Source organism: Pelodiscus sinensis, chromosome 29 (assembly GCF_052426305.1).
Source record: "Pelodiscus sinensis isolate ZL-2025 chromosome 29, ASM5242630v1, whole genome shotgun sequence".
NCBI lineage: Eukaryota > Metazoa > Chordata > Testudines > Trionychidae > Pelodiscus > Pelodiscus sinensis.
Window position 1 is genome coordinate 395698 of NC_143080.1, and position 25381 is coordinate 421078.

Below are 25381 nucleotides of genomic sequence, written 5' to 3' on the forward strand. Positions count from 1 at the left end.
CAGTCCGTTTCCTGCTCTTTGATGTAGGGGTGGAGCGCAGACACCCATGCATGGTGGGGGGACCAGCATGGGTGAGTGGTGTTGTGGCTGAGACCCCCGGTGGCTGGGCTGTGCGTGTGTTTGTGTATTCACAGCAGGGGATCGGGGGCTGATCACCAGGGGTGGGGGTTGCTGTTTACCCCAGTGGTGGGAATGGGGCGACTGGCTGGGGGCGAGAGAGGTATCGCTGAGGACCAGGGCAGCTGGATGAGATGAATGGGTTGGCAGGTGAGCCGGGGGCCGTAGGGAAATATGGGACCTGAGATAAGGAATCCCCCAGCTCAGTGCTTGGAAGGTCTAGCCCCCCTGCACGAGTACGGGGGGGGCGGAGAATCCCCCTTGGAAGTCCTTCCCCTTGCCCTTGTTTGGAACCACAGCCCCACCCCCCCTGGCACCCACTGAGCATCCTTGCTGCTGAATAGGGTCCTGGCAGCTCCCCTCCTAGCACCCAGTGCAGGGCGTGGAACAGGGTGGGGTCCCTTTGGCCTCCCCCCACGCTGGTCCAGGGGCCTACAGCCCTCATGGAGATCTCAAAGCACCTTGCAGGTGGGAATGTTCCCTGCTAATGGGGGGGGGGGGGAGAACGGAGGGGAACCCACCCACCTTCCCCCATTCTCCTGTCCCTCAATGGACCCTCTGCTCCCCCAAGCCCCATTTAGCTCCAATTCCATCCCCTTCAATCTGCCTCCACCCGATCCCACCGCCCGGGCTCTGGCCTCGGCTTCCTCCCGTAGAAAACCATCCTCAGGCTCTTTCAACTGATCTTTTGGGAACAAGCCCCCCGCCCCCTGAACCAAGCTTCTTCCCCCTCCCCGTTTGCTGGAGACCGCGGATCCAGGTCCCTCCAAGGTGTCACAGGGAGGAGGGAGACAACGTGTCCTGCTGGCCTCTGAGGGCAGGACAAGCAGCGAGGGGCTTGGCTGCAGCCAGGGAGGGTCAGGCTGGACTTCAGGAAAAACTCCCGCCTGTCCGGGGGTGAAACACGGGGATACGCTGCGGGGGCGGAGTCTCCATCCCGGGGATACGGACAGACACGGCCAGGGATGGGCCAGAGGTGCAGGGCCCGGACGTGAGCCCCCAAGCTCCACTCCAGTCGCACGCGCTGGGAGGGCCCAGACCGGCGCCGAGGGGAGGGGGCAGGGCCGGTCATTCCCACGCTGGTGGCACAGCCCGGGCCGCCCCCGCGCAAACCCGGGTGTAAGCGGAGGCCCAGGGGGCTGCCTGCGCCGCGGGTGGGGCCCAGCCAGCCCCTCCCCAGGGGCGTTGCTGCTTTAAGAGCCCCGGAGGCAGCGCGGGGCTTGGCCAGCGAGCGCAGCCGGAGCAGCGCGACCCGCCGCGCACCGAGAGCGCAGGGGGCTTGCGCCAAGCGCGGGCAGGTAAGAGCCCCTCCCCCCGCCGGCCGGCCGGCCGCCCGCAGCAGTAACGCGCCGCTTGCGCCTCCGTCTGCGCAGCCCCGCAGCTGGATCGACCCCCCCCCAGCTGCGGGGAGCCCCTTGGACTGCTCAGTTTGGAACCTGCCGCCTCCCTCCGGCCGCCCGGGCTGCGCCCCTTCCCCGCCCCGGTCCGCTGCCCCGGGCTTCCTTCCCTGCCGGGAGCGGCCGCGTCACGCCCAGGTTTTACACTCAGAACCGCTGCAGCAAAAGGGGCCCGGCCCACGAGCTGCCCAGACCAGAGGAGCCTGGGGGGCCGGGAGCGGACCAGCCCGGAGGGGCCGGGAGCGGACCAGCCTGGGGGGCCGGGAACTGCCCAGCCCGGAGGGCCCCGGGGCCAGGAACTGCTCAGCCCGGAGGGGCCGGGAGCGGACCAGCCTGGGGGGCCGGGAGCGGACCAGCCCGGAGGGGCCGGGAGCGGACCAGCCCGGAGGGCCCCGGGGCCAGGAACTGCTCAGCCCGGAGGGGCCGGGAACTGCCCAGCCTGGAGGGCCCCGGGGCCAGGAGCAGACCAGCCTGGGGGGCCGGGAGCGGCCCAGCCCGGAGGGGCCGGGAACTGCCCAGCCCGGAGTGGCCCAGCCCGGAGGGGCCAGGAACTGCCCAGCCCGGAGGGCCCCGGGGCCAGGAGCGGCCCAGCCCGGAGGGGCCGGGAACTGCCCAGCCCGGAGGGCCCCGGGGCCAGGAGCGGCCCAGCCCGGAGGGCCCCGGGGCCAGGAGCGGCCCAGCCCGGAGGGGCCGGGAACTGCCCAGCCTGGAGGGCCCCGGGGCCAGGAGCAGACCAGCCTGGGGGGCCGGGAGCGGCCCAGCCCGGAGGGCCCCGGGGCCAGGAACTGCTCAGCCCGGAGGGGCCGGGAGCGGACCAGTCTGGGGGGCCGGGAACTGCCCAGCCCGGAGGGCCCCGGGGCCGGGAGCGGACCAGCCTGGGGGGCCGGGAACTGCCCAGCCCGGAGGGCCCCGGGGCCGGGAGCGGCCCAGCCCGGAGGGCCCCGGGGCCCGGAGCGGCCCAGCCCGGAGGGGCCGGGAACTGCCCAGCCCGGAGCGGCCCAGCCCGGAGGGGCCAGGAACTGCCCAGCCCGGAGGGCCCCGGGGCCAGGAGCGGCCCAGCCCGGAGGGGCCGGGAACTGCCCAGCCCGGAGGGCCCCGGGGCCAGGAGCGGCCCAGCCCGGAGGGGCCGGGAACGGCCCAGCCCGGAGGGCCCCGGGGCCCGGAGCGGCCCAGCCCGGAGGGGCCGGGAGCGGCCCAGCCCGGAGGGCCCCGGGGCCAGGAGCGGCCCAGCCCGGAGGGCCCCGGGGCCAGGAGCGGCCCAGCCCGGAGGGGCCGGGAACTGCCCAGCCCGGAGGGCCTGGGGCTTGGGCCTGGGGCTTAGCCCTGGCAGGAGTTGAGCCCTGTCTCGGGCTTTGGGCTGCAGAATTCCTGCCCCCAAGGGCCTCCTCGCTGTCATTTGTTGGGTTTTTTGGGGGGAGGGGTCTAAATGGCTCCTCTTCCCTCTGTGCCCTTGGCTGGTGCTTCACTTCCGAGCTGATCCCTCCCCAGTTCAGGATGCTCCTTTGGGCTCCCGGGTCTGCGCCTCCGGCATGGCGAAGAGCAACACGTTGTTACGTAAGACTGAACCCAGGCGCTTTCTGAATGGGACGGGGCTGGTCTAATAGGTCTCGTTTGCCCCCCCATGCTGGAGCCGGGGGCTTGGTGGGTCTCACATCATGGTCCAGTCCCGTGGAGCGAAGCGGCAGCTGCCAGGCGCGGGCGCTGGGGATTGGGAATGTGCCAGGAGAGGGCAAGTCCCCGGGCGCGGGCAGATGGGAGGAGGGGCCGTGTTTTTAGGGATGAGCTCATGCGGGTCGCCCTCCCCAAGCATGACACGTTTACACACAGACACTCACTGCCTAGCGCCGCTGCTGAAGAATGGCGGGATTCAGCCCGGCTGCCCATCTGGGCCCGGCTCAATCGGCCGCTTTGTTTCTCTCGCTGTACGTCTGCCCGGCAGAAGGGTTCTGTGTCGCTTTCCACCAACCCAAGCTGGCCCAGAGGAGAGGTTCCCTCGCCCACCTTGGCTCTGGTATCCTGGGACCACTGCTGAGCACCTGCCAGGGAGAACCCTCTGCCCCCTGCACTCTGGTAGGGGCAGAAGGGTGTGTGTGTGGGGGGGGAAGGGATGAAAGAAAAGGGACACGATGAGAGGCGGGTAGCAGAGAGCTGCCAGACCGGACTGTCATTCACCCCGTGCACAGGATCTCGGCGTGGCGTGGCAGGGACTTAGTGTCCCGAGAATGGCGGGTTCTCCCCAGACTCTGGTGCCGGATCAGAGAGCACTGAGCTTGGAGACAGGGTCCCTCTGTCGCCACCGGGTGCTGCTTGGATCAGAGTTGGCGGGGGAATGCCTGGGGGTGGGCAGAGGAGACCACCGTGGAGTCAGACTGTCAGTCCTGGTCAAAGGGGACTTGTGAAGGCAGCGGCTGGCCAGTGCGAATTGGTGACCAAGGAGAGAAACAATGCTAGAAACGGAGGACACGTGTCAATGGCAGAGTGGTGCTGGGGGCCCAGGAGTCCTGGCTCCCCTTCCCTGGTTCACCCCTTGGGGCGCACATCTTCCTGGGGCCTGGCAGGGAGTCCTGACCTGCGGGCTCACCGGTGGAGCCAGGGAACAGGAGGTGACCTGCTAGAACTAGAACTCCCCCGGCCGTGTTACTGTCTCCTGCTCCATGAGCTGTTGCTAGAGGCCGTGTGTGCTGGGTCTTCCCCCCCGCCCTCTGCTCTGCACACGGTGGTGCCACGTCCGCGTCCCCTGCAGGGGCTGGCGCGGGGGCACGCTGCTGTGGCGCGGAGGAGGGGGCTGCTTTGTGTCAAAGCGCTTCCCCCGGGAATGGGGATCCGCTGCAGGCGGGTTCACGCCTCACCTCGAAACTCAGAAGCCGGGCACCCGGCACTCTGCCACATGTCACGCTGGCAGCCGGCTGAGCGCACCAGGGCTCACAACGGAGCTCCAGGATCTGCCCAGCAGGGCTCGTACCAGGATCCTCGCTGCGGGGGACTGAGCGTGGCAGGTGTCCGCCCAGCCACAGCTGGGGGCAGGCGGCACATCCTAGGGCGGTAGGATGGGGCTACATGGGCCCATCCCCACCCCAGGGCTGTCGGCCTCTGGGCTCAACCAGATCCAGGAACCTTCGCAGCTACTCAGGCCTCCTTGCGGGTGGTGTCTGTGCCAGGTCTTGGGCTGGGGCTGTGAGACACCGTTCTGCAATCAAGCAGCCCCGGCAGCCTTCGCTGGGGGCAGGCGAACGTCCTCTGATCAGGCTGTCCTAGCCTTCCTTCCCAGGCCTGGCTTGGAGTGTGCGACACCCGGTCCCAACAGGGTCTGGAGATTCCCTGCTAATCCCTCGGGATTCTCCCGGCTGCGCCCCTCACAGCCAGGGATGGAGCCACATGGGACCCTCCCCCAAGTTCCAACCAAGATAGAGGGGCAGCCGCCTGATGGCTGCTCTGTCTCTAGCAGTGAATGGCTCAAACGGACCCTTCAGCTACATCTCACCTCTCCCCATGGGAGCATCCCCCGTCCTCCGCTCACGCTGCCCTCGGAGTCAGGATCACCCCACAGAGGGCAGCCCGGTTTGCACTGTTAGGGCTGCTGGGCCCAGCAGAGAGGTGGCTGGGCAGAGAGGTGGCCGAGTCCAGATTGGCACGGGCACAGCGCCACCGGCTCAGCATGGCCTTCTGCCTGACACCGGCTTCTGCCCCATTCACTCCACTGAGTTCCTTGGGGGAGACCCATGCGCTTCCAGGGAACATTCCCAAGGCACCTGCCCAGAGCTCAGGTGTCTGGATTTGGGAATGGGCCGGTGAGGTTAACTCCTGCCGCATGGAGCAGGGAAAGGCAAGTTCCCCCCACCCCATGTGACTCATTGTTGCTTGGCCCCAAAGGAATGAAACCGATGCTCCGGCAGCTGCTAAGCTGAGACCAGGCGTGTTCATTTCACGTGCAGCCCATTAGATTCCCAAGAGTGGGGGCAGGCTGGCTGGAGGGGTGTAGGGCCTGACAGCCGGACCCCAGCAGAGAGGCTGGCTGGGGACATGCAAGCAGCCTGCTTCCCTTGGGAACGTGGCGCCCATGTGGCTTTGGGGAGGGGTTACGTCAGCCCTGGGGCCTTTCGAAGCCAGGGGCTGGGGGGGGAAGCTGATCTGGGGGCCTGTCGCTGCATCAGGTCAGAAATGGATGCTGGGTCTCTGCTCTGAGGAGTTCACAGACCATCAGTGCAGGGGCCTGCTGTACCTGGAGGCCTGCCCCCAGCACACAGGGGCGCCAAGGCCGGGCAAACCAGCCTTTTCAGAACCCCCCGCAGCAGCAGGGGCGGGTTGGGTGGGCCTGCTTTGCCCCTGGGTGGAAGGGAAGCGGGTTGGCCGGTTCACACTTGGCTCCGGCTATTTTGGGCCACCTACGGGCCTCTCTAGCAGGGGCAGAGCTGGGGATGCCCTGCAGCATCTCATAGCGCTATAGACGCTCGGGATACCGGTTAAATGGTTAACTCGTGAGCCGGTAACCACGTGTCTTACCAGCATCCTTAGGGGGGTAACTGGTTAACTGGTGGGCCTGGCCCATGGGAGCAGCCTCTGCCCATAGCGGCCTGGCTGGCAGGACGCTGGCAGCAGTGGGGCTGGAGTAGCCTCCAGCCTGTGGGGTCAGAGCAGCCCCTGCTGCAGCCGTCCCAGACCCGGATCCAATAAGACCCCCACCCCAGTTGCCCTGACCCCGCCAGTTATCGTTTAACTGGTTGTCGAACCGGTTAGCTGTTTAGATCAAAATGTACATCCCTGATAGGTCCTGGGCTGGTGGAAGGGCCCACTGGCCGCCTCGCTGCCTCCCATCCGGATCTGCCTCCCCTCTGCTCCCCCACCAGCTCAGATCCCTGACAGCTGCTGTGGGCTGGGGGGAGAGGCGGGGGCTCCCACTGCTTCCTTATTGTTCTCCCGCTCCAGTGTTGCCATGGCAACCAGGGAATTAGCATCCCCTTCCTACTGGCAGCTTGTCGGAGGCCCAGTTTCCTCTGAGCAGTGAGGCCTGAGAGGATGCAGGCCTGGGATGGCTCCTGGCTCCGGGGCCCGGCAGCTACTGGGTGCCAACTGTCCCTTCTGCAGCTGCTGGCGTGGGGCCCGGGTTCGGGGAGAGGCGAGAGCATCACAGGGTCTGTGTCCGGCTGCCTGGCGGGACATGGGCGATGGGCCCCAGCTCTTCGCTGCCATGAGGGGGCGCTGGGTAGGCGAGGCCTCATCTAGGGCTGCCTGCTCCAGGGTCCTGAGCCAACTGGATTCTTTGGTGCCCTCTTGAGTTCTCCAGTCCCAGGAGGCCGGCACGGCTGTGGGCCTTTCAGGGCATGTGCTCCCTCCAGCACTGCAGGGGTTAATGCCATTCCAGTAGTAATTCCACTCCCCCCCCCCTGCAGGATTACAGGGAAACAACTACAGATAAAGTTCCTGTCCTCTCCCAGCAGGGAGCACTGTGGGGGGGGGGGGGATGATGCTGGAGAGCTGGCTGTGGGTGCAGGGTGCTCCCAAGCACTGTAGTCCCAGGCTCTCCCAGCAGGGGGTGCTGTGTGTGTGCTCTGTGTGTGTGGGGGGGCATGGTGCCGGGGAGCTGGCTGTGTGTGCAAGGTGCTCCCAAGCACTCCAGTCCCAGGCTCTCTCAGTAGGGGGTGCTGTGTGTGTGTGGGGGGGGGGGCATGGTGCTGGGGAGCTGGCTGTGGGTGCAGGGTGCTCCCAAGCACTCCAGTCCCAGGCTCTCTCAGTAGGGGGTGCTGTGTGTGTGTGGGGGGGCATGGTGCTGGGGAGCTGGCTGTGGGTGCAAGGTGCTCCCAAGCACTGCAGTCCCAGGCTCTCCCAGTAGGGGGTGCTGTGTGTGTGTGTGGGGGGGGCATGGTGCTGGGGAGCTGGCTGTGGGTGCAAGGTGCTCCCAAGCACTGCAGTCCCAGGCTCTCCCAGTAGGGGGTGCTGTGTGTGTGTGGGGGGGGCATGGTGCTGGAGAGCTGGCTGTGGGTGCAGGGTGCTCCCAAGCACTGTAGTCCCAGGCTCTCCCAGTAGGGGGTGCTGTGTGTGTGTGGGGGGGGGTATGGTGTTGGAGAGCTGGCTGTGGGTGCAGGGTGCTCCCAAGCACTCCAGTCCCAGGCTCTCCCAGTAGGGGGTGCTGTGTGTGGGGGGGGCATGGTGCTGGGGAGCTGGCTGTGGGTGCAAGGTGCTCCCAAGCACTCCAGTCCCAGGCTCTCCCAGTAGGGGGCGCTGTGTGGGTGGGGGGGGCATGGTGCTGGGGAGCTGGCTGTGGGTGCAGGGTGCTCCCAAGCACTGCAGTCCCAGGCGCTCCCAGCAGGGGGCGCTGTAGAGGACGGCGTAGGCGTGAGGGGGCGGGTGTGGTGGTGGGAGCGCCCCGCTGCTCCTGCTCCAGACTCACGCTGCAAACATCCCTCCCTCCTGAGCACAAAGCCCAGTTCCATCAGCCTCTCCCGGCCTCCTGCGCATGGAGATGATGCGCCGAGGTCCCCAGGGGGAAGGGCTGAGTGTGGCTCTGAACATGGGCAGCTGGTCCCTACGGGCCATCTCTTTCTCTCTCCCTCCCTCTCCTCCGGCGGTAGGATGGCGTTCCTCCCTGGGCCCTGATGGGCCAGGACCTGCATGCCCCCAGCAGGGGCACCGTCAGAGTTAGACTGCCTGCACCCTGGGCTACAGGCTCCCTGACTTTATGGGGAAGAGTCCCTTGCTAAAATTTTTCCTTGGTGTCCTGTGTCCCCCCTGGCCAGCTCTGCGCCCTCCCCTGCCCCTCTGAGTGTCTGACTTTCAGCCTTTCCTCTCTTTGCAGATCCCTGTGTGTGTGCTGGTTCAGAGGAGCCCTCACCAGCTGACTCCCCAGCTGCCAAGATGCCTGTGGCTGCCACCAGCTCCGACTTGGGTAAGAAATGCCCCGTCCGGGCTGGAATTGGGAAATGTCACCCATCCTCTGCATGGCTTTGGGGGCACAAGGCACCCTCAGTCTGTGCCCATGCCTCTTGGGTAGCTGCCCACTGGAGACTGTCCAGGCTGCCAAGTTTGCACTCAGAGGAGCTCTTGGATGTGAGAATCAGCTGGTTTGACCAATCCCGTCCCTATGGCCTAAATCAATGGAGATTGCCTGTCTCCTAGAGCTGGAAGGGACCTTGAAAGGTCATGGAGTCCAGTTCCCTGCCTTCACAGCAGGACCAAGTACCATCCCTGACAAACTTTTGCCCCAAGTGGCCTCTGCAAGGATTGAACTCACAATCCTGGGTTTAGCAGGCTACTGAGCTACCCCTCCTCCTAGAACTGTGGTGTCCATCCAGTTTTGAAGCAGTAGCCACTATAGTGGCAACTGCTATAGCGAACTAGCCACACTCAACTGGCCAAATAGCCACATGTGGCTAGTGGCTGGCGTGCTGGACACCACGGTGCTAGAAGGAGGCAGAGCTGTGAGATTGCCCCGTAACAGAGCACCAGTTCCCTTGGTCTTTCACCGCCTTGTCCCTTGGACTGGCTGGCTGGCTTGGCGGGCGCATGGCTAATGAGCGGGGAGATGGGAAAGGACCCCCGGAGCTTTGTAAGCCCGTTGGATGGGGCTGGCCTTGCGCCTGAGAGCTCGTTTGCTCCTTGCCCCGGAGGAGTAGCTGGTGGGGAACGGAGGGGACAAGAGCCCAAGTACGAGGAGGGCTCAGTGGTTAGCGCTCTGACCTGAGAGACAGGAGCCTTGTGTCTCTGCTACAGACTCTGCGTGGCCTTGGGCTAGTCACGTAGGGCCAGATTTGTAAAGGACTGTCGGTGCCTAACAGCGACTGGCGAACCTTTCAGAGTCCTGGCCAGCTCTGTCTCCGCTCCCCTTGTGGAAGGGGCTAGGAGGATAATCCCCCAGGGATGCTGAGGCAGTGAGAGGCCGCGGGAAACTAACGACCTGACTTCCGCACTGGGAGCGGTGGGGTTGGGCCATTCAGACGGGGGCGCCCTGGCTTGGAGTGTGGGCAGGGTGCCCGGCCGTGCTGAATGCTCCCCCATGAGGTGACGTGGATGGGCTGGAGGGCTGGGTCAGGAACGCGTCCGCGGTAGGGGGTGAGGGGCCCTGAGCCCCGCTGCCTCCCCTTAAAGGGGTAGGGGGATGCGGCTGGCAGGAGCTGGCAGGTTTTGGCTGAGAGATGGAGGCTGGATCTGTAGGGGCCCTGGCTTCCCTGTCATCTGGGCAGGCAAAGATCACTCCCCTCCACCCGCTCCCTAGGAGGCTGGTACTGACCGACAGCAGGGCCTGCTCTCTGGTGTCTATGGCAACGCAGCTCATTAGCTTGCAGAAATTAACGAGGTTCTGGGCTGTGCGGTACAGAGCCATCTCCCGGGCTGGAGAGTGTTACCGCCCGGGCGGGGGGCAGAAGGGGCCCAAGGGAGGGGCAACGAGATGGGGAGTGGGGAAAGGCTTGGGGTGAGTAACAAGGGACCGGGGGATGGGCAGTTGGAGGGAGGATGTGCATGTGGGGCTGCCCCACAGTCCAATCCGGCGCCTGATTCTCCAAAAAGCCCAGGGCTCTCTCCCCCCCCCCCCACAGGCCGCCACACACGCTGTGCCCTGGAATGTGGGAATGGGAACAGTCTCCCCTTCCGGACTGGCTGCACCCCTGGCTCTGGGTGGCGTCTTCTCCCTCGCAGGCCTGCTGCCTGGGAAATGCAAAGGGGCGTGCACGCGTGTGTGTGCGTGTGTGTGCACAGTGTGTGCGTGTGTGCACAGTGTGTGCGTGTGTGCACAGTGTGAGTGTGTGCACAGTGTGTGTGCGTGCGTGTGTGCATGTGTGCACAATGATCATGTGTGCGTGTGTGTGCGCGTGTGTGCAAAGCTTCTGCTCCTACCTGCCCACCTCCAAGCTGTTTACCATGTAATTAAACCTCTTCTTTGTAGCTGGGGATGACACTGCAGGGCGGGCAGGAGTCCTGGGGCTGGGCTCTAAGCTAGTCAATGGCACCTGGCCCATGGCCTGGACATGTGGCTTGGGGAACAGGTGGGCACACGCTTGCGAGCGCACGGCTGCGCGCCTGAGCCGGGGCGGTGGTGGTGCGAGCGCACGGCTGCGCGCCTGAGCCGGGGCGGTGGTGGCGCGAGCGCACGGCTGCGCGCCTGAGCCGGGGCGGTGGTGGCGCGAGCGCACGGCTGCGCGCCTGAGCCGGGGCGGTGGTGGTGCGAGCGCACGGCTGCGTGCCTGAGCCGGGGCGGTGGTGGTGCGAGCGCACGGCTGCGCGCCTGAGCCGGGGCGGTGGTGGTGCGAGCGCATGGCTGCGCGCCTGAGCCGGGGTGGGAATGGGGGTGCCTGAGCGGGAGGGTGGGGGTGGAGGGTGGAACCAGGGCAGTATTTGAATGAGAGCCCTGACTCGGATCCGGCAGGTACTGTGGTAGGGGGTCGGGAGGGGGCACTCTCTCGTCAGAGTCATCGCTGACCCCCAGGGAGCTTTGTTAGGGGCCCTGTGCCTTTGTACGGATTCTGGTACCCGAGCCTGGTGCTGGGAGCAGGGTGGGTGTCTGGCCAAGAGGCTGCTGCTCCCCCTAAGACCCACATCTGAGCTCCTGGCCACTTGTGCTCCTCCAGGGACAGGGCCTGTGTTCGCTTTGCAAAGCGTGGGGTGTTCCCTGGGCCCTCAGACTGCAGACGACTCCATCTGCCCCCAGCGTGCTGCTGCTGGCGGAGCTGACCACCAGGAGCTGGGTTCCACCCCAGCGCTGGCCGCATCGCGGTAGCTGTGTTGTGCACACAGGGTTGCTTGGGGTGAAACAGCTGGAGAAGCACAGAGGGCTGGAGGGGGGTTTCGGGGCCGCTATAAAACAAGGCAGAACAGTCTGGAAGTCAGGCCCAGCCCCGGGGCTTCGGGGAGCCCTCCTCTACCAGATGCCTGTCACTTGGTGTCTCTGGGCCTCTGTGCCCCAGGGTTGGAGTGGGGAGGATGGGGTCAGAGGGATCAGATAGGGGGTGGTGGGTGGGAAGGGGGCCTGGCAGGGGGGCAGGAATAATTGGGGCCAGGCTGGGTGGGGTAGGGAGGGGATGGGGATGGGGCTGCGAGGGAGAGTGGGGGATTTTGGGCTGAAGAGGCTCCGGATGGGGGGGGGGAAGTGTCATTCTCCCTCCTCCCCCCGCTGTCCCTTTAAATGTTTTATTCCATCCTGGCTTAACAGTAATCCCTCCCGCTGCCATGGCAACGGGGGAGCGCTGGAGCCGTTGCCAATGCCTGTCTTAAAGGGGTTAAGGCAGCGGCCAACAGTCGAGCGGGATCTGCTGGGGATCTGGGATCCTGTCGGGTCTGGCCAAGCGCCAGCACTTCAGCTGCCCCCCCCAGTGCTGCTCAGCTCCTGCCCTGTGCAGGGACCCAAGGGGGCGCCCCCACCCTGTGTTCTATCCACCCAACGGGGGGGGGGGACGGCACAGGGCTTGGGATGCAGGGGTTTGCTGGCTGCTCTAGGGAGTGGTGCAGGGCCGGGGCAGGGGGGAGCCTGCCTCAGCCCCCCTGCACCCCCACCCAGGAGCCCCCTGAGGGCAGCAGGGCCCAGCTGGAGCCGGCTCCGAACCCCTGCCCCAGTCCTGAACCCCTCCTGCACCCTAAGCCCCTCCCCCAGGCTCCACTCAGAGCCCTCTCACAGGGCAAATCCCTGAGCCCAACCCGTGGCCCCTGCCTGCTGGAAGGGAGGGAGGACGGGGTGAGCAGGGGCGGGGCCTCGGGGAGGAGGCGGGGCCAGGGGATTTGGGTGGAGGTGGATCCTGGATCACGCTTACATTCAAAAAGTGATCTGGTGCTTCCAGAGGCTGGAGAGCCCTGGGTTAAGGCATCAGTGCCCCGTCCCTGGGGAGGGACTCGGGGCTGGGGGGGGGGGGCTGCAGTGGGCAGGCAGTGTTAATAGGCTGCACCAGCCCCTCTTCTCTCCCTGCCCTTATGCCCCTGCTGGCAGGAAAGGGTTAATAAATCAGGGCGGGGCACCTGGCTTGCCCCCTGCCCCACTAGGAAGGGGCAGGCGGAGCAGAGCCCGGTCTGCAGGCTGATTGGGCAGGGCTTAGGCTGAGCTGGGCACAGGGGCCCTGGGAGGCAGGGGTGTGGAGCTGCGGAGGCCTTGTGATGGCCTGTGTGTGTGTGTCTGTGTTTGGGCACCATGTGGAGCTGCGGTGGTCAGTGTGATCAGGTGTGTGTGTGTGTGTGTGTGTGTGTGTGTGTGTGTGTGAAGGCACGGGGGCCAGTGTGACCATGCAGGTGTACATATGGGGGGGGGGTCAGTGTGATCAGGTGTGTGTGTGTGTGAAGGCACAGGGGCCAGTGTGACCATGCAGGTGTACATATGGGGGGGTCAGTGTGATCAGGTGTGTGTGTGTGTGTGTGTGACCACGCAGGTGTACATCTGGGGGGGGTCAGTGTGATCAGGTGTGTGTGTGTGTGAAGGCACAGGGGCCAGTGTGACCATGCAGGTGTACATATGGGGGGGTCAGTGTGATCAGGTGTGTGTGTGTGTGTGAAGGCACGGGGGCCAGTGTGACCATGCAGGTGTACATCTGGGGGGGGTCAGTGTGATCAGGTGTGTGTGTGTGTGTGTGTGTGTGAAGGCACGGGGGCCAGTGTGACCATGCAGGTGTACATATGGGGGGGGGGGTCAGTGTGATCAGGTGTGTGTGTGTGTGTGTGTGAAGGCACGGGGGCCAGTGTGACCATGCAGGTGTACATATGGGGGGGGGGTCAGTGTGATCAGAGCTCTGTGTGTGTTGCATCGCGCTGTGCCCTGTGTGTGTACTGAGAGGGAGTGTGCGTGGGGGTGGGGGTGGAGTTAGTTTCCCAAAGGCTCCATGCTCCCTGGTGCCCTAGTTAACCCTTTCCCTGCTGCACTTTCCATGGGATGCTGCCAGCCTGGGACCCTGCGCCTCAGCCTCTGGGCCTTGAGTCCTTTGTCCCAGTCGGTCCTTCCATCGGCTGCGGGTGGCATGGGGCTTTGCTGTTTCCGGGTGAGCCCGTTCCTGTGCGCTGCTGGGGGGAGCACCCCGTATCTCCGCTCTCTTGGCTGTGGTGCGGGCGTCTGTCTCCCAGAAGGGGCGCTCACTGGAAAAACCCCGGGCATGGGGCTGTGGAGTGATGCTACCAACAGTCCGTGCTGGAATTGGGCTGCTTCTCACCGGATCCCCATTTGATACATTGGGAAACTGAGGCACTGGGGAGGAAGTGACTTGCAAAGCCAGGACTAGAACCCAGGCACCCTTATTCCCAGGCTCCCTGCAGGAGCCACTGGGAGACAACTGGCAATAGAGCCCAGGGGCCTATATTTCTAGTCCCCCTCTGTAACCACTAGGCCGTGCTTCCAAGGGACTCTGCTCTAACCACTAGGTAATATGCAGAGCTGACAGTAGGACCCAGGAGTCCAGTTTCTAGACGACTAGTAAGTCCAGCGGGACCACACCTGCCCCCGGGCTACAGCTCCATTCTCTGGCAGGCTTTGCATCGTCCCTCCTGCAGCAGGGCTGGTGGGGTCATAACTTCCCCCGAGGCGGCTGCTCTCGCCCACCTTTGCCATCTGGTGCCAGCGCTGCCTGTGCCAGTCACGCTGGTGCCAGCAGAGCCGTCTGATTGGCTGGCATTTTTGGGAGATGCCTGGTCTTCTCTCAAGCCAGAGGCTTCTACCTCCTCCGCCCTTCCCTGCTGCCGCGTTGCCATTGTTAAAGCTCAGCCCCATCCTTCGCCTGGGCGGGCGAGCTGTCAGGGCAGCGGGATCTGGAGCCGGTCGCCGTGGCAGCCGGCTCGGGGACCCGCGTCTCGGAGCAGCGGTGCGGCAGCCTGTCTCTGAGCATCCCTGACCGCAGCCATGAGCAGCAGCCCCGCCAGCGGCGTCTCCTTGGAGGGGATCTCGCTGGGCTCCTCGGAGGAGTCTGAGCTCCGCAGGGAAGGTAGGGATGTGATGTGGCATGGGGGTGGGGGTGTGTACGTGGGGGGGGGCTGCTTCTGGCATCGGGAGGGGGATTGACCCCCCCTTCCCTGCTGCCTCCCGGGGCCGTGGTCCAAGCTGAGCTGCATGTGAGATGCTGGAGGAGTAGGGGCCTGAAAACAGGAGGCCAGCGACAGAGCAAGTGAGCTGGCTAATCCCCCAGCAAAGGGGCCCCGAGATGGGTGAGGGGAAGGCACTGTGCATGAGCCAGTCCAGTCCCCCAAGGGAACCACGGCTGCCCCCCATTTCCTCTCTGCCCCTTGCCCACCAGAAAAGGGGAATGGGCAGGAAGGATGCTGCGGGCTGGGATGGCAGATGCCTGGAATTTGGCAGATGGAGGGGGTGGGGGCTGGTGCCCATCGTCCCTGGGGTGGAGGACACGTCACGGCTGCTCCCCCTTTGTAGCGGCGCTGCGGACGGGGACAGTTCTGGGGTCTCCCTGTGCCTCTCTTACCCCAGGGTCCTTGTATTGGGAGGGGGGTCAGTGTGAGGCAGAGACCCTGCACTAGGACTTGCCTCTCTCCTCTCCACTGGACTAAAGGGGCTTCTCTGGGAGGGGGCCCTGCTCCACAGGCACTTGCCTCTGCTGCTTGCGACCTAGGAAGCACCAGCCCATGCATGTGCCTGCCCCAGGTGGGGGGCGATTCCCCGTGTGCTCCGCCAGTGGTTTGCGAATGGGCAGATGCCGGGCTGGGAGCAGCTGCCTGGGGGCGGGGGCGGGGGCGGGGGCGGAGGTGGGGCATCCGAGGGGTCAGCAGGGGAATGGCAGGAGGTGCTGCCCAGGTCAAGGCAGGTGAGGTCCCTAGATGGCTCGGGACTGCAGGTGTCCGCAGAGGCGGGGTGGGGGTCGGGACTGGCCAAGCGTGGGGCTGTGGGTGGGACCGAGGGGCGATGGCAGAGCTGTGTGTAGCGGGGTCCGCAGGACAGCGGTAGCGGAGTATGTAAGAATGGCCACATTGGCTCAGACCAAGGGGCTGTCACGCCCAGGAATAGGGCCGTGTGATCCAATCCACGCTTCTGGCATTTGGCGATTTAGGAACACCCAGAACATGAGGTAGTGTTGCGGACTGCCTTGGCTAATAGCCGTCGGTGAACCTTTCCTTCATGAGCATATCTAATTATTTTCTTAACCTAGTTGTAGGTTTTGGCCTTCACCACATCCTCTGGCAGGGAGTTCCACAGGTTGATCGTGTGACAAAATACTTCATTTTGTTTGTTTTCAATCTGCTGCCTTTACATTTGATCAGGTGACCCCAGTAGGGATCTGAATGGTTAACCAGGAAGCCTCGTGCTTAATGGATGTTCTGGTTAATTGGGAGGGACTGGAGCAACTCCCCGCCCATCACAGGCAGAGGGTGCTCCAGCCCAGCCCAACTGGAATGGTCCCCCCGCCTGTCCCCCTTCAACTGGTTAATCTGTTAACATATTGTTTACCGGTTAACCAGTTAATGGGGATTTTTCATCCCTAATATCCAGCCTTTTGCCTTGGGCCCCAGCAGATCCAGCACCCGCCCTGCTCTCTGTTTTGTTTAGAAACCTGCTTGCAGCCCCGAACTCCCAGTTGGGAGCCACTGGTGGACACTACAGAGTTAGACGGACGCCAGGCAGCTGCTATGGAGAAGTCAACGTCTAACTCGCCAGCGGCACTGCCTGGCCAGCCCGCTCGGTGGTGCAGCCGGGAGGGCCCGCATGGGTGGGTGGACAGTGATGGGGGCGGGGTTAAGCCCCAGCCCCGGTGCCCCCACCTGGCTCCCCAGCTGCAGTGCCAGGTGGGGGATTAGCTTCGGTGCCCCCCGTGCCCTGACGAGCGCAGAGCAGGGCAAGCGCTGGGGTACCGGGAGGGCTGCGGAGGGGGCCTGGATGCAAATTGGGGGCCCACCTGTGGCTACGCCCTGGCCCCGACTGAACAGCTTTGCTCCCCGAGTGGCCCGGTGGAGGCCATGTCGGCGCAGACCCTGCGCTGGGGCGTTGTCTCTGGCCTTCTCCATCCCTCTCCTAGTCGCCCCTGCCGTGGGGCTGGGCTTGGCGGTCGCGGCCCTGCGTGGCTCTCAGGAGCCACCCTGCAATTGGGAACCGGCTGGGGCTGCTGTGTGGCCCTGTGAGGGGGTGGGGGCTGCCCCGGGGTTAACCCGTCACCCGCAGCGTTTCACCAGGTAACTTGTTAATGGCAGTTCCCATCCCCCCTCAGGGCCCACGCCGGCAGCACAAGCCACACCCACGCTGGCGGGACTCGGCTTCACTGTGCCCAGCTGTGACCGGCCCTCCTGGGGGGCTGGCAGCCCGGAGCGTTTGGCTCCTTAGCCGCTTGGTGACCCCCGATTGAAGGTGCTTGTTTGAGAGCTGCTCTGGCCTAGTGAGCCAGGCGGGTGAAGGCACCGTCGGGCCGGGGAGGGTCTTGCTTCTCCCTGCCATTGAAGCTCAGCTCGGCGTTTGGCCGGGGCACCCATTGGCCCACGCTGCGGCCGTGCTCGCGATTCTCCCCAGCTCTGTCGTGACACCTTGTCACGCGCTCGCACTTATCACTCGCGTGCATGGGCGGGGGCAGAGCCGCTCCACGTCTCGATGGTCACACTCTGGCCTGTACGTTCAGACGCCTGCACACGGATACCTGGGCGCTTGGCTAGGCACATCCCCGCCCAGGCTCAGACACGTGAGCACATGCAGCAACACGCGTGTGCCCTCCTGTGCATACGTCCACCCATTGGCATCATGCAGCCCTGCCATGCAGCAGCACCCTATTGGTGTTAGGTGCTGTACAAACCCAAGGAGAGGCACATGATCCATGCATGTGTGCTTGCACATATGTGCACATGTGCAGTCTCACAACTGCACGGTCCATCCCCGACACTGGGCGTGTCCCCTACCCCATTGGCATGACACAGATGTTTTCCTCACCCTCGTCTCCATAAAACCTCCATATGGTTATTCATGTTACCATAGCAACTGAGATGGGGGATGATCTGCAAACCCCTCATGGTAAAGAGACACAAGGGAAACTGAGGCATGGCCTCGGAGCGTGACTTGCCCAAAGTCGCCCAGCCCTGTAGCTGTGAATAGTGTTCAGGTTTCCAGGATCCTAGTCCAGTGCTCTACCCACTGGATAATGCTGCCTCTGTTCACAGCCGTCTGCTTGCCCCAGCCTCTGCTAAGCAGAGTGGGGTTGGGAAAGGCACTTTGAGGCGATGAATGCAGCCAGCCACGTAGGGAGTAGTCACGTGCTGCTCTGAGTCCCCCTCCTCGTGCAAGTCAGCCCCTTCCCCCGCTCCCTTGGCTGTTTGTGCCCTCCCCCCTTTTCCTGCCACCTCATCTCCTGGGCATGGGCACAGCCTGTGGCAGCCGCCTGCCCGCAGCCCTGCAAAGCCCTGACTTGGCCACCTCCTCCAGGTCCCCAGCAGGACCCTAAAGGGTCTGATCCTCTGAGCGCCGTCGCCTGGAAGGAGGGCAGCACAGAGCAGTAAACAGCCTCCGGCCTCTCCCCACCAGCCTGGCTGCCCCCCAGCTACACGCTGCTGCTGCGCTCAGTGGCTGGGAGCCAAATCTCTGCATCGTTTCACTTATTAATGAGCTGGGTGGATGGGGCATTCGGGGACAGACGTGCGTCGCTCGCTGCCTCCGTGGCCTGTTTGTGTTTTGGGCACGTGACGGGGAGGGGTTCCAATGAGCTGCTTGGTCTGGGCTGTGGCTCTACAGGCCCCCCCAATTCCACAGAGCTCTCCAAATCCAGGATTTCTCCCATGACACCCGCCTCCAGTCCCTGAGGGGGATCTGGCTGAACCCTGGATTTCCTAGCTCACCCCAGGCTCTAATGGGATTCTCACCCCCTCAGCTCTCACGTATCCAGTGTTCCCTCTCATTTTTTTTCGTTCCATGTGCGGATTAAATTGTCTGTGCACCGAGGCATGTGCGGATGTGCACCACCAGTAGAAACACACAAGCTAGCTGTGGGCGCCGGTCTAATCAGCTGGGCGGCATTGGAATCTCTCCGGGTGGCCTCCCGAGTGCCCGGCGAGGGAGCTAGGGCTGTACCACCCTGTGTAATTCGTCTCGGGGTCGCTGTGTTAGCTGGGAACGGAAAAATCTTCAGAACCCGCGAATGGCTCTGCAGCACCTTAGAGACTAACTGGCCGTGTCGAGGGGTCATGAGCTTGTGTGGGAGCAGCCCCCTTCTGAAGCTGCCTTCCTCCCAGGGATCTCGGGCCTTGCGGATTCAGAAAGGCCATTTCTGCATGGGCCGGGGGTCACTTGCTGGGGTCCTCTGGGCATCTCTCACCTGGGCGGTTCCCTGCCGCTGCAGGGGGCTCGGCCACTGGTGGCCCCGCAGCCCCTCCCGGCCTCAGCCTGGAGCTCAGGCTGCTTCATCTGCCTAAAGTGGGACTCCCCCATGGGCGCTGGGCGCCTGCCGTGGCCTGTGCTGGGCAGCGGTCGCACCAGCTGATCTAGGGCAGAGCCGTGAAACTGTGCACCCCTCTGGCCGAAGCTTGTCTCCGAAGGGCTGGGACCCGCGGAGGGGCTGTCACCGAGACCTCCCCGTGTCCCGGTTTGTGTGCCAGAGTCCTGAGCAGCTCGGTGGGCAGCTGTGTGACTGAGTCGTCTCAAGGCGGCCGTGGCGCAGGATGGCGGGAGCCCTGGATCCCTCTGGGAGAGGCTGGGGGGTGGGGAGGAGCCATCCCACGGGGGGCTGGGTTAGGGTTGGGGAGAGCAGACAGTGGGGTTACGTGATGGGATCGGGTCAGGGTATGGCAGGTCCTGTCCGAGGGCTGCTTACAGCCACTGGGGCCTGCGGCCAGGCAGACAGGCCGTATGCGAAGGCCTCTGCTGTTCTTTAATTGCCCGGCCACACTACAGAGCTGGGCTGGGCTGGGCTGGGCTGTTTGCCAGGGGCTGGAAATGGGACTCGGTTCCCTGTTCCGTTCACTCCCTCTGGGCCTGGCAGTGGCTGCTGGGTGAGCTGGACCTTGGGTCTGACTCAGCCTGGCCGCTGTGTTCTCGAGGGCATAGACCTTACCTCCTGGCTGTGCCTGACTTCCGCCTCCTAGCTCTTCCTTCTCTCCCCTCCATCTCTTCCTTGCTCTGGGCTGCTCTGGCTTTCACCTGCCCTCTTCTCTTCCTCCTCCCCCCAGCCATGCAGCAGGTCCTGGACAACCTGAGCGACCTGCCCAACTCCACTGGGGCGGCCGACCTGGACCTCATCTTCCTCCGAGGCATCATGGAGAGTCCAATAGTAAGATCCTTGGCTAAGGTACAGTCGCATGGGGTGGCCGGGGAAGCGGCGATGGCCGAGTGTGAACCTGCTATTCCGGATGAAATGCAGCCTCCCTGCCCCCTTCTTCCTGCCTCAGGTGCCTTGGGCTGGGCTCTGCTGCCACGTGGTCCCTGGCGTTCCCTGCCTGGGCCGCGAGTGGGTTGGGGGGCTGCTGCCAGGCCGGGCTGTCTGACGGGCCCAGCCTGTGCCTGTAGAGAGGGTCAGCGCTTCCCGACTGCGCCCCCTCCCCTCCGGCCCATTGCATCCTGCTGCAGAGTGCACACAAAGCGCCCCGCTCTGAGCCGGGGACAGGACCTGGGTGTGTGCGCTGGTGAGGAGTGTCAGCCTGGGAACGCAGGGAGGTGTGACGTGGGTGTAACTGGCAGGAGGCTCTGGGAGCAGGTGCAGGTGTGTGTAGTTACTGTTGGAGGCAGCGCAGGTATGTGTGGTGTGTGTGTGGAGTCTGTATGGGAGAAGTGCTGGATTCCGTGATTGTGAATGTCACTGGCAGATCATTTTGTGCCCTTTTGCGAAGGGTCTGAATGAACGGTGGGCTGTTTGTATGGCTGGTTGTGGAGTGTGTATGAATGTGTTTGTATGTCACAGGTTGTGCTTTTCAGGTTGTCTGCGTGTGCACCAATGAACTTGTGTGTGTGCGCGCATTAGTTACACTTTGGTGCATGCTAGCTACATTGGTGAGTGGATGTGCACTTGTGCCTAGCTGTGCGTTGGCCCTTGTGTGTGTGTGTGTGCACATGCCTGTGTCTGTAGTCCTAGTGTGTGCCCACGCAGATGTGTACCAGCCCGTAGGGTAGCTCCCGCGCTGGTTCCCAGGACTGCGCGCGTGTGTGTGTGTGTGCCTTCCTGCATGCCGGCTGCAGCCTGTGTGTTTATTCGCTCGCCCGTATGTTGGTTCCAGTGTGTGGGCGTAAGTCTGGGTGTGACACAATTATTTTTAGAACCCTCGTGTGCATTGCTCCCTTGGGTGCCCTAGCAGCAGCCTCCCACCCTGCCAGCCCCCGTCACTGGCACCAACCTAAGGAGGCGAAAGCTGTTAGCTTGCTGGGCTGGGTGAGGAGTGCAATGGGGGCTTGTGGCATTCAGCGGAGGGTGATTTCTGCTCCCCATGGCTACGGCCGCACTGCAGCGCCCCGGCGTCCCGAAGAGCTAGTCCGCGTCTTTTCTGCTCGCTGGTCCGAGGTCCCTGTAACCCTCCCTCCACAAGGAGTGAGGCCATTTCAGAATGGCGATTCATTTCGAAAAGAGCGCTATGTAGATGGCGCCATATGACGAAATAAGCTATTTCAAAGTCACATTGAAATGAGATACACAATTTGCGTAGCTCAAAATTGTGTATCTCATTTCGACCTATGGTGCAGCGCACAAGCACCCTAAGAGGGTTAGTGGCTGGAGGTGTGCATGTGCCCGCCTGTATGTTGGCTCCTCTGTGCGTGCGAGTGCGTACCAGCGCTGTGTGCGTGTGCACCAGCGCTATGTGTGTGCGTGTGCGTACCAGTGCTGTGTGTATGTGTATGTGTAGCAGCACTGTGTGCGTACCAGCGCTGTGTGCGTGTGCATATGTACCAATGCGCTCTGTGTGTGTGTGTGTGTACCAGCGCTGTGTGTGCATGCGAGTGCGTACCAGTGCTGTGTGTGCATGTGTATGTGTACCAGCGCTATGTGTGCGTGCGTGCATACCAACCCACTGTGTGTGCGTACCAGCGCGGTGTGCGTGCATACATACCAATGCACTGTGTGTGCGTACCAGCGCGGTGTGCATGCGTGCGTATCAATGCACTGTGTGCGCGCGTGGTGTGCGTGTGTGTGTGTGCCCATCCCCTGCCACCCTGCTGGTGCCTGGGGGCAGAGGCTGGAGTATTGAGCCCCACGGGATGGGATGTTTGTGTTGCAGGGCAGGGGCAGGGCTGGTTCAGCATCACAAGCCCCCTCCCGTCTTTTCCTCTCTGCCCAGGGCTCAGTGCGGCAGGGGGCTTGGCAGAGCAGGGCAGGGCAGGGCTCGGGAGGGCAGGGCAGGGGCAGGGCTCTGCAGCCGGGGGCCCAGGCAGAGGCGGGTTAACGGGGTTTGTTTGTGTTTCTAATCCCCTGCCACAGGCTCACGAGCGGCTGGAGGAGACCAGGCTGGAGGCCGTGAGGGACAACAACGTGGAGCTGGTGCAGGAGATCCTGCGGGACATCACCCACATCGCCGGGAGCAACAGCACGGCCGCCGAGCTGGCCTGCATCCTGCAGGAGCCCCACTTCCAGGTGCTGCCCGGGGCACGGGGGGCGGGTGAGCTCGTCCCTCCGACTGTGTCCACGTGGCTCTGGCTGGAGCCTGGGGTCAGGCGGGGGGCTGGCCAGGGTCGTGCCCGTAGCCGTGTGCGTGTGGTGGGGGGTCTGGGGGGCAGGGAGGGGGCTGGCCAGGGTCGTGCCTGTAGCCGTGTGCGTGTGGTGGTGGGTTTGGGGGTCAGGCGGGGGGCTGGCCAGGGTCGTGCCCGTAGCCGTGTGCATATGGTGGGGAGTTTGGGGGGCAGGGAGGGGGCTGGCCAGGGTCGTGCCCATAGCCGTGTGCGTGTGGTGGAGGGCCTGGGGGGCAGGGAGAGGGGCTGGCCAGGGTCATGCCCGTAGCCATGTGCGTGTGGTGGGAGGTCTGGGGGGCAGGGAGGGGGCTGGCCAGGGTCGTGCCCGTAGCCGTGTGCGTGTGGTGGGAGGTCTGGGGGGCAGGGAGGGGGCTGGCCAGGGTCGTGCCCGTAGCCGTGTGCGTGTGGTGGGGGGTCTGGGGGGCAGGGAGGGGGGCTGGCCAGGGTCTTGTGCGTTTGCCAGGAAGAGGGGGCTCTAGCTGGCTCCTGCCGCAGTGTGGACGATGTCACTTTGCCCAGGAGGGGGTAGGGCGACGGGACGCGCTCCTGGGTTCAGGGGTCCGTTGGGCAAATGGCTCCCCAGAACCAGCCCCTGGGGGCTCCCGGTCTGGGCTTCAGACACCAGGCCCCCGGGCACCCAGGGAGTCTGGGGAGGGAACAGCTCTGTGAGCTCTGCAGCCCCTGCCGGGAGCCGGTGAGGCCTCGTCAGCTCGAGCCCGGCTGGGATGGAGCCGGGAGTGCCGGTCTGGTTCCTGTTTGCTGGCGGAAAGCCCCTTCTCTCCTGCTAACATCCCTCCTGTGGGCTCTCAGTCTCTGCTGGAAACCCACGACTCGGTGGCCTCCAAGAGCTACGAGACGCCTCCGCCCAGCCCCCTCCTGGATCCCATGTTCAACAACCAGCCGGTGCCGCCGGACGCCGTGCGCATGGTGGGGATCCGCAAGACCGCCGGGGAGCACCTGGTGAGCCGGGGGCGGGGGCAGCGGCCGGGCAGGGGGCACCCCCCATGGCAAGGGCGTCCTGGGCATTCCCAGCTCTCCAGGATGGGCCTGGCCCCTTCGCCCCCAGCTCCGTCTGCGCAGCAGGCTGGGGAGCCCGCTTGGGGGTCCTTCGGCAGCCCCCCCCCAGAGCCACCCTGGCCTCCCCTCCCCCTCCGGCAGGGCATCAGTGCCGCTCTATTAATCACTCTGTGGCAGGCTGGGTGAGGGGCCAGCGCTCTGCATCACTGCAGGGAGGGGTCGGGACTGGGCAGGCTACGGGGTGTGGGGGGGAGGAGGCGGGGGTGCTCTGTGAGGGGAGGAGTTTGGAAGATGGGAGTATGGGGATGGGGCTCTGGGGGGCCAGAGGCTTTAGGAAGCTATGTAGGTGAGGGGAGGAGATGTATTGGGCAGAGATGTGAGGGAGGGGATGTGTGGGGCTAGAGGTGTGGGGGGAGGAGACAGGAGGGTGAGGATGTGTGGGGATGGGGATGTGTGGGGTGGAGACAGGAGGATGGGGATGTGTGGGGATGGGGATGTGTGGGGAGGAGACAGGAGGATGGGGATGTGTGGGGAGGAGACAGGAGGATGGGGATGTGTGGGGATGGGGATGTGTGGGGAGGAGACAGGAGGATGGGGATGTGTGGGGATGGGGATGTGTGGGGAGGAGACAGGAGGATGGGGATGTGTGGGGATGGGGATGTGTGGGGAGGAGACAGGAGGATGGGGATGTGTGGGGATGGGGATGGGGGGAGGAGACAGGAGGATGGGGATGTGTGGGGATAGGGATGGGGGGAGGAGACAGGAGGATGGGGATGTGTGGGGATGGGGATGGGGGGAGGATACAGGAGGATGGGGATGTGTGGGGATGGGGATGTGTGGGGAGGATACAGGAGGATGGGGATGTGTGGGGATGGGGATGTGTGGGGAGGATACAGGAGGATGGGGATGTGTGGGGATAGGGATGGGGGGAGGAGACAGGAGGGTGGGGATGTGTGGGGATGGGGATGTGTGGGGAGGATACAGGAGGGTGGGGATGTGTGGGGATAGGGATGGGGGAGGAGACAGGAGGGTGGGGATGTGTGGGGAGGAGACAGGAGGATGGGGATGTGTGGGGATAGGGATGGGGGAGGAGACAGGAGGGTGGGGATGTGTGGGGATGGGGATGGGGGAGGAGACAGGAGGGTGGGGATGTGTGGGGATGGGGCTGTGGGGGGAGGAGGTGTGAGGACATGGGGGGGTGAGGATGTGTGGGGGGGCTGTGACATGCGGGGGCAGATGGGTGAGGGGGGACTCTGGGGGTAGTGTGTGTGTGTGGGGGGGGGGTGAGCGAATGCGGCACGTTCCCAGCAGGGGTTCCCCACACCGCCACTCTGGGATATGCTGGGGGCCCTTCCCAGAGGCTCTGCCATCACACACAGTCCTCACTAAGCCAGGCCGGGGGGCAGCCCCCTACTGCCCAGCCTTGTCCGGCCAGGAGGTAACCGCTGGCTGGGCTCATCCGCCCCCATGGCTCCACTCCGCCTCCCCCCCTCCTGTCAGGCAGAGTCGGCCGGGGGTGGCCCCGGGGCCCGGCTGGCGCAGGACTGAGCGCTGAGCTCCATGCCCCTCCCCCCCGCAGGGCGTGACGTTCCGGGTGGAGCGGGGCGAGCTGGTGGTGGCCCGCATCCTGCACGGCGGCATGATCGACCAGCAGGGCCTGCTGCACGTGGGCGACGTCATCAAGGAGGTGAACGGCCAGGAGGTGGGCAACGACCCCAAGGTGCTGCAGGAGATGCTGAAGAACGCCACCGGCAGCGTGGGCCTCAAGATCCTGCCCAGCTACCAGGAGCCCCACCCCCCCCGGCAGGTAGGGCCCGCTCGGCTCACGGGGCCGCGGCATTCCCCAGGGCGCTGGGCTGCAGAGATCTTCCGCAAAAACGTCTTGCGTCCACCCTGCCAAAGCCATTGGAACAGCCCTGCGCTCTTGCGCAAGAGCATCCACCCTGCGAGAGCCATTGGAACAGCCCTGCGCTCTTGCGCAAGAGCGCGTCCACCCTGCGAGAGCCATTGGAACAGCCCTGCGCTCTTGCGCAAGAGCATCCACCCTGCGAGAGCCATTGGAACAGCCCTGCGCTTTTGTGCAAGAGCGCGTCCACCCTGCCAAAGCCATTGGAACAGCCCTGCGCTCTTGCGCAAGAGCGCGTCCACCCTGCCAAAGCCATTGCAACAGCCCTGCGCTTTTGCGCAAGAGCGCGTCCACCCTGCCAAAGCCATTGCAACAGCCCTGCGCTCTTGCGCAAGAGCGCGTCCACCCTGCCAAAGCCATTGGAACAGCCCTGCGCTCTTGCGCAAGAGCGCGTCCACCCTGCCAAAGCCATTGCAACAGCCCTGCGCT

At 64.5% G+C, this 25381-nt stretch overlaps 1 protein-coding gene across 9 annotated transcripts in view; it reads left to right on the forward strand.

The window, feature by feature from the left end:
• The first annotated feature begins 1104 nt into the window (after nucleotides 1-1104).
• The window catches only part of MPP2 (MAGUK p55 scaffold protein 2), a 41357-nt gene continuing 17080 nt past the window's right edge, over nucleotides 1105-25381 (forward strand). For 2 of the 9 annotated variants that reach the window (XM_075918406.2, XM_089773906.1), the window contains exons 1-6: nucleotides 6467-6714; nucleotides 8305-8394; nucleotides 19548-19666; nucleotides 21782-21934; nucleotides 22840-22989; nucleotides 24626-24853. In XM_075918406.2, coding sequence (XP_075774521.2) covers nucleotides 6528-6714; nucleotides 8305-8394; nucleotides 19548-19666; nucleotides 21782-21934; nucleotides 22840-22989; nucleotides 24626-24853 — 927 coding nt within the window. In that variant the 5' untranslated portion in view covers nucleotides 6467-6527. Of the gene's footprint in view, nucleotides 1416-6466; nucleotides 6715-8304; nucleotides 8395-13276; nucleotides 14390-19547; nucleotides 19667-21781; nucleotides 21935-22839; nucleotides 22990-24625; nucleotides 24854-25381 lie in introns of those variants that run through there. The other 7 variants (XM_089773907.1, XM_089773908.1, XM_075918405.2 and 4 more) reach the window with 6 other exon arrangements.